General features: G+C 48.6%; 1 protein-coding gene across 1 annotated transcript; it reads right to left on the reverse strand.

Moving 5' to 3' along the window:
* Positions 1–151: 151 nt before the first annotated feature.
* Positions 152–10,137, reverse strand: MPV17 (mitochondrial inner membrane protein MPV17). The gene is given in 8 exon segments (XM_016129027.2): positions 152–1,062; positions 2,090–2,142; positions 2,401–2,433; positions 2,679–2,774; positions 2,868–2,960; positions 3,161–3,276; positions 9,589–9,663; positions 9,794–10,137. Coding segments are annotated over 8 exon segments (768 nt in total). The 5' UTR covers positions 10,026–10,137; the 3' UTR covers positions 152–992.
* Positions 10,138–11,473: the final 1,336 nt, after the last annotated feature.

Raw genomic sequence — 11,473 nt, forward strand, 5'->3', positions numbered from 1 at the left:
TGAGTTTGCCCCGAAGTGTTGGTTTAGCCAAGTGAATATTTTTCCTGAGAATCTCAGCAGCAGTATATCTGTGACCTCTAGGTTAAGAAAGTGAGGAAATATGGTATCTTAGTCCATTCGAGCTTCTTTAACAAAAATACCACAAACTGGGTAGCTTATAAGCAAGAAACATTTATTTCTCATAATTCTGTAGGTCGAAAAGTCCAAGATCATGGCACCAGTAGATTCAGTGTCTGGTGAGGATGTTTACTGGTTCCACGGCCAGATGGCATTTTCTTGCTGCGTCCTCACACGGCCCAGCAGGGCTCTGCCCCACTCCCTAATACCATCGCCTTGGGTATTAGGTTTTTCACCATATGAATTTGGGGGGTATTCGAACATTCAATCTATAGCACGTGGGTTGAAGTTTCTATTCTGCCACTAACTCATTGTTTGGACTGGTCACCTCACTTCTATGGACCTCAGTGTCCTCATCTATAAAAGATTGGGCTTGGTGGTCTCTAACTTCCGTCCACCTCCAGAAACTTTGACTCCACTGTATTTTTGTTGGGTCTTACTCATTGCCTCTGGATTACATATTTATAGTATATTTACAGAGGTCTCACCTGAAGGGTTTGAGGGGGTCCCCAAAGAAGTGGAGCTATGCTAGGCTTGGGAAGGGTTAGAGAAACAAACGTATCCATGAAAAGCAGAGATGAGTGGCCCTGGCTGGGATATGGGTATGAACTAAGTTGACAAGATGATATAGTTAAACAAATATTCATGGAGTGTCCAATATGTGGTCAGCACAAGGCCATTATAAAGGTTTAAGTGAATTCAAAAAGGAGTCAGTTTACATTTTAGAGCAAAATGGGCCATTTCATTGTGCTAACCTCATTAAGTTGTGACCAGCAACCGAACCCCATGAAAACCAATGTGCCCACTTTGAGGGCGTCATCTGACCAGAGTCAAGCTGCATCACTGCAAGGCAGAAGCAGCGGAGTGAGGCAGACCTAGAGCCGATGTGCCTTCCAGGACAGGTAGGAGTTCCAGATAACAGCAACACACTGGACAATAGCCAACCTAAGGAACAGGAATGGCATCGTGAAGAAGCATAAGGAGAAAGCAAGGGTAGCGGAGGGTGAGGAGAGAGCTGGGAAAGCATAATGGAAAAGGAGGAATTATCTCTGTGAATACCCAGATTTACAACTCCTTCCTTCAGCCCACTATGGCGACGAGTGGCTTGGACCAGAGGACAACCAGCTCAGGTTCTGGTGCTGTCCCAGGGGTTTGTCTCCTGGACAAGAGCCTCAAAGTGAAATACCCTCAGCAGCCATCTTGTCCTACACAGCTCTGTTACTTATGCTCCTGCCCAGGATCTGTCTAAATACATGCATCTCTCTGCCTTGTACCAGCTGAGAAGCTCTCATCTTCCAAAAACGTACTCTCCACCATAGAAAGTAGCACCTCCTTTTTAAATTGACCCTGCTTTAGTTTCAAAGACTGTTGCAAGGACCCTAACATTTAAATTTTGTTTCATAAGTCTGTATACCTTTTAGCTATGCTATTTATGTAAATTTTAACCATATCCCCTCTGAAGTGTTTCATATTTATTTTCCTCTGTTCCTAAAGGCCCTTCACCTCCATAATTTTAACTACTCATCCTGAGTTCTACTGTATTTTTTTTTATTGCATGTTCGGCAACTACCTTTATTATTAGGGTAAAATAATACTTTGCAGTGAACTGAGCTGATCAGGTTCCTCCATGGCACTTTGGTCTACCTTTCTGTTTAATCTAGGCTGTAGCTACCCCTTACTCCCACCCCAGGCACTGTCCCTGAAGCAAAGGTAGAGAGCTTGGGTGGGATGGAGCCCAGGGTTGTGGAGCTGGACCCTCCCCAGGAAGATGAAGGTCAGTGGGCAGACACTCTGGGACAGGTTCTGGCATGAGTAAGAGGTTCTGAATAAAATGCTCAGGAGTCTAGGAGCTCTGATCAGAGCAGAGTGTTCTGGAGGGTCTAAAGTAGCTCAAGGTTGAATGAGAATCATTTTATCTACAAGTGTTCATAATGTGGCTTTCCTTGAAGGGTGGCGTAGAGATCTGTCATACCTGTAATGAAGGGGGACCAGGTAGAAGTTGGCTAGCTGCACGGCAGGCCAGAGCTACGAGAGAGAGAAGTAAGTGTTGGGGGCTGCCTTCATCACCTGACCTCAGACTCACTGCCTTGCCTGGTCTTTCTCCAACTTCTGAAAATAACAAGATGAACAGCTGGGTGCCTGCTTCCCTGAGTGCGGTGCCCACACTGGGAATGAGAGAATAATCCCCATCGAGGGATTACTATGTCAGGAGGACCCCCAATCCCTAGGCACTTCTGGACTCAAGGAAGCAGGAGAACAGGCAGCGGAGGTGTCAGCTCTTACATAGTAGTTGGTGAGGAGGGCATCGGGATAATCCTGAGGAGACAGAGAAGGAAGAAATGAACACCTGTACTTCCAAGCATCCGCCACCCACTAGTCTGAATGCCACACGCAGACTTCTGTTCAAAGAGCACGCTCCTGCACCCCTCAGCTCCGTTCCTCCGGAGCCTGGGACTCTGCTTGCACTTAGGCCTGTTTCACCCCCATGAAGCCTGCCTCACTCCCCTGGACATGCCAGTCTGCCAGCCAGACATCTTCCCCACCACACCTGCCCAGATCACCTGTTGGAGTTTGGCCCAATTGTCCCGGGCTGACAGTCCATTGAGTGTCCCTACGAGCGGGAGGAAACAGCCTAGAAAACATGGGGCAAAGGCCCCCTAGGAAAGAGAAATTAGAGCAGTGAGCACCTAAATCCCATTCTCCCCCAATGCAGCTCACCCTCCCTCCCCGGTACCTTTTCTCCCACTCACCTGATCCAACATCATCTTTTTTAGTGCGTCCACCTTGGTGGTGCCAGGGATGAGCCGGTCTAAAACCCTGTACCAGCCTCCTACGACAGGACCCTGAAAGTAAACCCCAGGGAGTGGAGCAGGGATGCAGTGAGGGGAGCAGTTGGCTTTGACATCACAAAGCTCCTCCCCTGAGTATTAGAAACCAAATTCCAGGGCAGACATATACTTGAGGCTGGCTTAGATGTGAGAAAGGCCAAGGGAAACAGACCACTGTCCAATCCACTGACAGTCCTGCTGTGGGCAGAACTTACCACAAAGCCACAGCCCAGAGAGGCCATGGTCAAGGTCCGGCCAATCTGGTGTTCTTTCAGACCTCGCCTCTCCACCAGCTGCTGTGAGATAACATCACCCAGGCCCATCAGGGACCCTGTGTGGGGTAAACAGATGTTGTCAGGACACCTCCCAGAATGAACTCCCAGTCCAAGAAGTGAGGTATGTCTGCTCAGCTGAACAAGGCTCTGGCACTCTGAACCCAAGGGCTAAATTATGGGGCAGATGGCCAGTCCCTTGCTGCTGTTGCAAAGCCCTCCTCTCCCAAGGATGGGAACACCTCATGTGTGTCCTGTTAGAAACTGGGATGAGCAGTCTTGAGCAGGCCAGGGCCCAAGAACTGCATTGAGCAATCAAGGGAAGTCAGAATCAAAACTGTGGCTAGAGGAAGGAAAATCTAAGGTTCCAGGGTCTGAGAACCATGGACTGCCAGAATTGGAAAAGCCTTCTAGATAATTTCACCCAAACCTCTTACTTTAGATGTATGGAATGACATTCTGGGACTTTGCATAACTAGTAAGTGGCAGAGACAAGGAAAAAACCAGGTGGCTTGATTTTCTAGACATTATTTTTCCAGGATACCGCACTATGAATAGATCATGTGTAGAACAGTAAGGAATAGTAAAGAACCTTTACTATTTTCCCCCAGCCCAAAGCAAGACCGTAGCCAATGTCCTTCGCCTTGGTCTTGGGGTCTCAATTTGTGGGGAACAGCCAAGAATAACTCTTTTTCTAAAATATGAGTAGTCAGATGGTCCCGAGCAGGATGATGACTGGTTGAGCTGGTAAGCATCCCCACAGGGCCACCTCTTGGCACAATCAGGTAAACCCGGATTTCCCCATTCACAACCTCAGATTTCCTTCCCCATCCCATACCTCAGCGAGCAATAGGTATTACAGTCATTTCTCCGCCAGAGCTTTGCAAGTGCTTCCCCTCCCCTCACCTGCAGATACACAGCTCTAAGAAGCCCTTGTCAGACATCCGCACCCAGAAATCATCACTATTTACAGAGGCTGCCCCATCAGTTATGGTGGCGTGATGATTTCTAGCAAACACACACTTATAGGGCTGCTTGGGAGTGACCGTATGATCTCCAGCTCGCCTGTTCATCTCACTGAGTAATGAGAGTCCCCTCCAGCCCTGTAGCCACCGCTATCCCTGTGCCCTCAATTAGCGCTGGGCAAACACAGCCTTCAACCCCTTTCCTTGGCCCGGAGCTGGCTCTGACGTCTGTGCCGGCTGCACACTCACTGCTCTTCCCCCGCATCCTCTGCACAGCCCCGCCCCTGAGTAGCCTCATCAGAGGCAGCCGGGCAAGGCTGAGAACTGGGGTGGGAGTTGGAGGACTGGTGGGTGACCTAGGCCACTGACTTCAGCTGCTGGCACTCTCAGCTATGGAGAAACTCTGGGAACACCCAGCTCACCCATCAGCCTTGCCTCTCCTCTCCCTGAAACTCCCAAAGTGGTGGAAGTTCTTTCCAAAACACAGCTAGACACACTCTCCAAGAGGCTAAGGACAGAATCCTAGACATCTTTGTTCTCTTATTCCCCACCACACCTAACCAAGCCCCTGGCAGGTGCTTAGAAAATATACCAAGGAAGGATGTCAAACATACTGCCCTAAACAGGACTACTCTGGGAAAGGCCATGAAGAGCTCTAAGTTCAGTCCGAAGGACCACATGTCAGGCTCGAGGTGTGAGGACCAGTGGGACCAAAGGCTTGTTCCCCACAGTTAGCACTAACTCCCTACCCCTCTCCCTGACAACTTGGGGCCATCAGTTGCACTCTCAAGTATGAGAGGGTGCTGCTGTGGCCATGCACGAAGGGAACAGTGGCCCTGAGAAGGTCCGGGGAGGGGGGCGGATGAAACAGAAAGGCAGTCACTTCTTAAATGAAGACTAACAGTTTGACATTCTACTTTGGAAAGATGTTTAGGCTTTACAAAGGGGTCTCACACATTTAATCGTCACAAAAGGTCAGAGAGATAAGGAGTCACACCTCTATTTAATGTTCTGAGAGATGAGGTGACGTGTTAAGGAGTGGAGCTGGGCCTTAAACTCAGGTCTTCCCTCGAGGAGGAGCAGGAGGCCAGGGGATTCCCAGCACAGGCTGAGACTTGGGCTCAGGCACCAGAGGGTGCCAAGAGGTTCCTGTGGCTGCTACTTGCAGGAGGTGCCTGCCCATACCAGGCCCCAAAGGCCCACATATTAAAGATAGCTCCTGGACTAATGAACTTCCTGTCTTTTACTTCCCAAAATGTGACCATCTCTGTTCCTTGTCACCTGTGGGAAGTGTAGCAGCAATATTCCCAGGAAAGAAAAAAGCCACAAAGAGAGGTGTGTGTTTTCACTCTTCATGTTGCCAAAAGTCACACAAGCTAAAGGCAGAGCAGGAATGAAAACCAGTCTCTGACTTCTATCCCTATAGTCCTGGAAGCCTTTGAGAAAGATAGGTTCCAGGCCCCCAAACCATGTCCATCAAGCCCGAGGGATACCGAGTGAAAAGGTAGCAGTAGGAGTAGGTGGTGTGTAGCCCCGTAGCCCTGCCAGTCCTGTCCATTTCAGATGGAACAGTGCCCAGAGGTTCTTCCTCTGCCTCTAAGCCTCAGCAATTCCGGGGTGGTCTATGGCTTTGGTCCCAGCAGAGAACGAGGCTTGCATTTCTGGTCCAAGTGACTGAGTAGGAAGTGCTGACAGATTCCTTTTTCCACCTTCCCCAACCCTGAGCACAAGCAGACCCAAACCACTCCTGGTTCTGGGAGTCTTCCTGGGCATATTTGTTTGGTCTGGATTTTCCAGTGCTCTGGCTTTCCTTTCCTTGGACTTATTTCCAAGAGGTTGAGACTGGAGGCCTGCAGAGACATACTGCCCGCGTCCCAATGGGGTAGGGTGAGGGGGCTGCTGGGCAGTGATGCCCCAATGCCAGGCTGGGCACAGAGCCCAGCAGGCAGACGCTGGTGTGGGCGTGACATCATACCCTTGGGTAAATGCCAGTTCTCATGCCGTCACTTGCCACCGGATTCAGCAGAGTCGGGGGGTGGGTTGGGGGAGAGCCTGCCTCTGAACACAGATGTATTTGGGACCAACCCCTGTCCACTAGTAGAAAAAGCCCCAACTTCCACATCCTCTTCCTGGGCACGGGTGGGAATAAGTTCCTTACTTCCCCTATTTTGTTCCTTTCCTGGATTTTGTGCAAGAAAATAAAGTGTTAATAGAAGAGAAAATGCTGAGGGCCGGGAAGCTGAAAAGAGGAACAAGAAATGTGTCCTTGAGTATAGGAGCCCCGGGTCTCCAGGTATAGCTATTGGCATAGGGCCAGTAGTGCTATTGACTCATTCCTCCCCAGAAGCTTCCGACAATGAAATAGCTGCTTGGCACAGGGTATTGGTCTGGCAGAGCCCTGAAGGAGCTGAAGCCACACACTGAAAGGGGAGAGTATATCCTCTGGGATTGGTCTGAATGCTCTCCCCATTGCTGGCTTGAATCCATCCTACTGCTAGAAAATGAAACGAAATGGAGGGTTCTGCAGCTTGTAAGGTGTCTAAGCCCAGACCAGCTGAGGCTACACTCAGCATTCTGGGCCCCCAGTAGTCTCAAGTGCAGAGCAGTGCATTGGGAAGTGCCCTAGGTTCTAAAGCCAACTAGCTCTACCATTGGTGATGTGAGACCTCGGTGCATGTCATCCCCTTCCCCTTGCCTTAGTTTCCTTCTCTGTAACATCCAGGACTAGACTAGATGAGCTCTTATATCCTGGCTTAATTCAGACTCCAGAGAAACCAGTGTCTTCGGAAGCTCAGCTGCTCCCACAGCAAGACCAGGGTGGCCTAAGATGGATGGAGCTGGGCCCTGGGCCCACTGGAGACTGGAAAGGCCCTAAAGAAAGGATGAGAGAAGGCTGACTCAGATTCTGCAGAACACAGAGCAGAGCTCTGCCCAAGCTGCCCTGTTCCTGACTCAGGCTTGGCCCAAACTGGGTATATCAGACACTTCTTTTGAATCACTTCAGATTTTCTTGATTTACGTATCTCTTACTCCAGCCACTACTGCAGTTCAACCTGATAGATTCTTGCCTCACACCTGGGGCTGCACTGTTGATGCTTTACCTGGGGACTCTGTATGTGCAACCTGGTGGCATATGGGTGTTAGCATCCCATGTGGGAACCTTTGACCAATGTGGGATGGAAGCTGGGAGCAAAGGTTTCTTCTTTTCTCCAGAAAAACACTATTTACCTATGTAGTCCTAAGAGGCATTTCAAAGAGTTTCTCAGTTAGTTTTAAGGGACTGAGCAGCCAGGTGCCCTAAGCAGTAGTCCAGTTTGATAATGTATCCTTATATTAGCGCTCCCTCTTCCCTCCCATGGGATTCCTTCCTACTCCCTTACAAAGTACCTGCACAGAAGCTTCTGTATTTTGGAGAACCAAGGCTAATATAGCTGTCCATGTTCAAATTTGTGGCAAGTAGGACAAACCCAATCCTGGGCTGCCAACATTCATAGAAAGGGCCAACCTCTGGAGCCTTTACTGAATATTTCTTAATCGCTAAAGCCTTTTCATAGAGATAACCCCTACATCAATTCTTTGAGGTCACATAACTACCCTCGAGTTCTATATAAGGAAACTGAGACTCAAAGAGGGTTATTGACTTGTTCACGAAGCTTCTAAGTGCTATGGCTCTGAGATTCAAATCTTGGTCTTCTAACTCCAAGTCTGAAATCTCTATTCTATTTTCCAATGTGATGAAGCTATCCCATGGGACTTTAGGAACTACTGTGCTGGAATCTACAAACAGCTTGGTGAACGAGTCCTACCTCCTCCCTTTATTTGTAGTTTGATTCAAATACACTGAGCAGTAGGGAAGAAAAAGTCTGAAAGGTTTGGAAAAGTCTGAGAAAAGTACTATCTCGAGGTTGCTTCAGGGCTGAGCTGAGATGTCGGCATAGCCTCAGGAAGACTTCAGGTGTGGAGCCACAGGGCTCTAGCACGAACAGACCAGCACCTCACTCAGTTCAGCTACATATCTGCACTTGGATCCCTTGGAGCTACAACTGCTGCCCTTGACAGCTGCGGATGCCTTGAAGAGGGAGACACAAGGGCTATCATTCCCTCCCTATTCCTGATAGCCATGAGGGGGAACCTTCCTTCCGGCAGTGAGGGGCCCTAAGGGAATCTGAGGCTGGGCAAAGGGCCCAGCGTGTCAGTTCCCATCACAGCTACACAGTCCAGCATGAGTCACCACACACGCAGCCAGGTGAGTCATGCAGACTGATGGACACTCTGAGGACAGGACATAGGGTGGTTGGGCACAGGAGGCTGGAAAGAGGCCCAGGAAGGGGCAAAAGAGTCCTTCCCTTGGCCAGTCACCCATTGAAGTTTCTAGTGCTGATATGGGGCTATTCCAGTTAACGAGATTGCTGTTCTCCCCTTTCAGTAGTCCCTTGCCCCTCTCATGGTCCTAATTAGAATCCTGTTCCCTTCCTCCGAATATGGGCAAGACCCCTTCTTAATCTGCTCCCTCTTGCACTGCCCCAAGTCATAGTTCTTCTAATCCTTACCCTTATAAAACTTATCTCTGTGACATCCCCTCTGACATTAGCTAACCTGCAAAATGAAAATGGTAACATATGCAGATAACTCACTGTGTCACCTTTGTGGGGCTGCTACTCAATCACCAGATTTGGAGTAAAGATAAATCTTTGATTAGTATATTGTCGCAGATACATACATCAGTAGCAAAACTATAAGAAAAGCGAAAGAATGACATAAGCAAAACTCAGGAAAGCGATTTTCTCTTGGGATGTATGAATTAGGGACAGGTGCTCAAGGGGTCTCAAAGCTGGGTACTGATATAGGAATATTCAGTTTTAATACTATTTAAACTGTACGGAAATGCTTTAATCCTTCTTTTGCATGTTAAGATATATTTCACAGTAAAAAATACTGAAGAAAACTAATTGGGGTAAGATTCCTGATTCCAGCACTTATTAGATTGTGATCTAATGTGGACTCAAGTAATCCTAGCTCATAGACTTTTATGGGGATTCTACGAGATAATGTGTGTTGAAAGTGATTTTCACACTTTAAAATGTTAGAGGAGCATTTCTTATGGCTAATTTTTTAAGTTAAGGCCTCCTGGGGGCAATGCCTTTATCCTGAAGGGATGATTCCTCAGCTTTTTGAGAACTTTCAGATCCTACTTTACAGCTAGGCCAACTATGCATATCCCTCACCTGAAGAACAGCTTTGGGGACTCACTCTCTAAAACAGACTGGGGACTGCTTGGAGTGAGAGACAGCTAAAGTTTCAAAGCCACTGAATAGAAGCAAAAAGCGAGGAAGATGTGGTGGGGCGAGTTTCTGCCTCCCAAATTAGCCTGCTGTGGTCCCACTGAGGTCCCAGAGGTACACTCACCAGCTGTCAGGACCTGTACTTTCCATGGGTGAGCAGAGAGGGCCCGCTGGTATGCCCGCCAGAGTGCCATGCTTCCTGTCAAGCCAAGAGGAGAGGAGGTCGCCCTCTGTCATTCACCCACAATTAAAAAGACGCTTGACTTTCCCTGTGTCCACTCTCCCTCTCTCCCGCTTTCAATACGTCTGTTCTAAAGGGGCGGAGGCACCTTCCTGGGAAGCTTTCTGTCGCAGGGGTCGCTTGAGACAATTGAGGAAGAGAGGAAGGCTGTGAGCGACTACCGAATACCGGTGGCGGCCACCGGTCACCCCACCCCCAGCCCTGAAGCAGGGCCACTGGGGGCCTCCGTCCCGACCGAGGTACTCAGAACAAGTTTGCTCTGGCTTTCACCCAGAACCAGATTCAGACTTAGAACCAGCCTGCATCCTTCCTGAGTCCATCTCCACACTAAAAATAGGGCCTATCACTCCCTCGTCCTGGAACTGGCCACTTGTGCCGTGGGATCCCGTGACTGGCGAAGATTTAAGCTCTGAGCCCGTAACTGCAGGGATGTACTACTCACCTAGGCGCGAGCTCGGCCCCTTCCGCGTGACGTGAGCGGGCGGAGGGACTTCCGCTGTGAGCCCCGCCCCTTCCGCCTGACTAGCTAGGAGGCTTTCACCTGCAGCCAGTGCAGAAATGTGAGTGAAGAGCGGTTTAGCTCAGACTGTGAGCAATCCCTTTTCCAGGTGGAATTAACCAAGTCTCGATGTGGACCCTGCCTGTCATACTTGTCACTTGGGTCCGACCTCTGCATCTTTCTGACTCTTCTCCCATGTCCGGGCTTCTTAACCTGGATAGACCCTCAGTGCTCCCGCGTCCCGGAACTGGCCAAGGTCCTGATTTCCTTCTCAGTCTCAGGGATCCTTTTGGAAACTATAAACCGTGCTTAAATGCGTGCGTGTGTGTTAATTTTTTAGTATCTCTAGGTTCTTCGCTAGCCTCAATTGTGAGTTCTCGAATGGATGGAATTGAGTCTTGTTCATATCTGTCGTCCTCGTAGCAAGTAGTTCAGTGCTTAGTCCACAATAACGTTTAGAAATGATGCGTAAAGGTAACTCCTCCATGGAAAGCCTTCAGATCACAGAACCTCAAGAGATGTAGGTACTGGTTTCCTAACCAACGAGCTGTAAATTGTTTGTAAACCAACAGATTGACTTCTTAATTACCCTTTCCACCTCTAACATTCTAAAATTTTGAGTATAGTGCAACATCCTTTTCTAGGGTGATGGAAACTCCTACAAAATCCCTGGCAGTGGATTGTCAGCCTGGTATCCTTTGCTTAATTATATCCAGGGACCCCACTTCAGTAGGCAGCCATATCTGACTCTCAGGTTCTCTACCTGGCTAATTCCAGCCCCAATTTACTCAATTTCTATTGTTAAGGCAGGGAGAACTCTGCCACAGATACTGAAGAAACACCAGAAGCAAGAGAATTCGATGTCACAAATATTTGACTAAAGGCTCCTATATGCAAAGCACCGTGCTGGAGGAGTGGATTTACACTAGCAAATAGAAGGCCAAATGTGGCAGGTTGGAAAGTTGTGTTCTGAAGTCAAGATTGTCTAGGTTCCAATCCCATCACTTAGCAGTTATGCGATCTTATTCAGACTGATTAACCTCTCAGAATCTTGTCTTTGCCATGTAGAATGGGGTAACACCTACTTCATGATTAATATATGCAAAGTACCTGAAATAGATCAAGTGCTTAATAAACACTTATTATCTTTCCTTCCTTCCCTCTTGGGAACACAAGAGGGAGAATAATTTTTACTGGAGTAATCTGGGAAGCTCCTTGGTGAAGGTGAAATTTGAGCTGGGGCCTTGAAGGATGAATAGGATTTAGCCG

This window comes from Rousettus aegyptiacus, unplaced genomic scaffold, assembly GCF_014176215.1.
Source record: "Rousettus aegyptiacus isolate mRouAeg1 unplaced genomic scaffold, mRouAeg1.p scaffold_m13_p_7, whole genome shotgun sequence".
Lineage (NCBI taxonomy): Eukaryota > Metazoa > Chordata > Mammalia > Chiroptera > Pteropodidae > Rousettus > Rousettus aegyptiacus.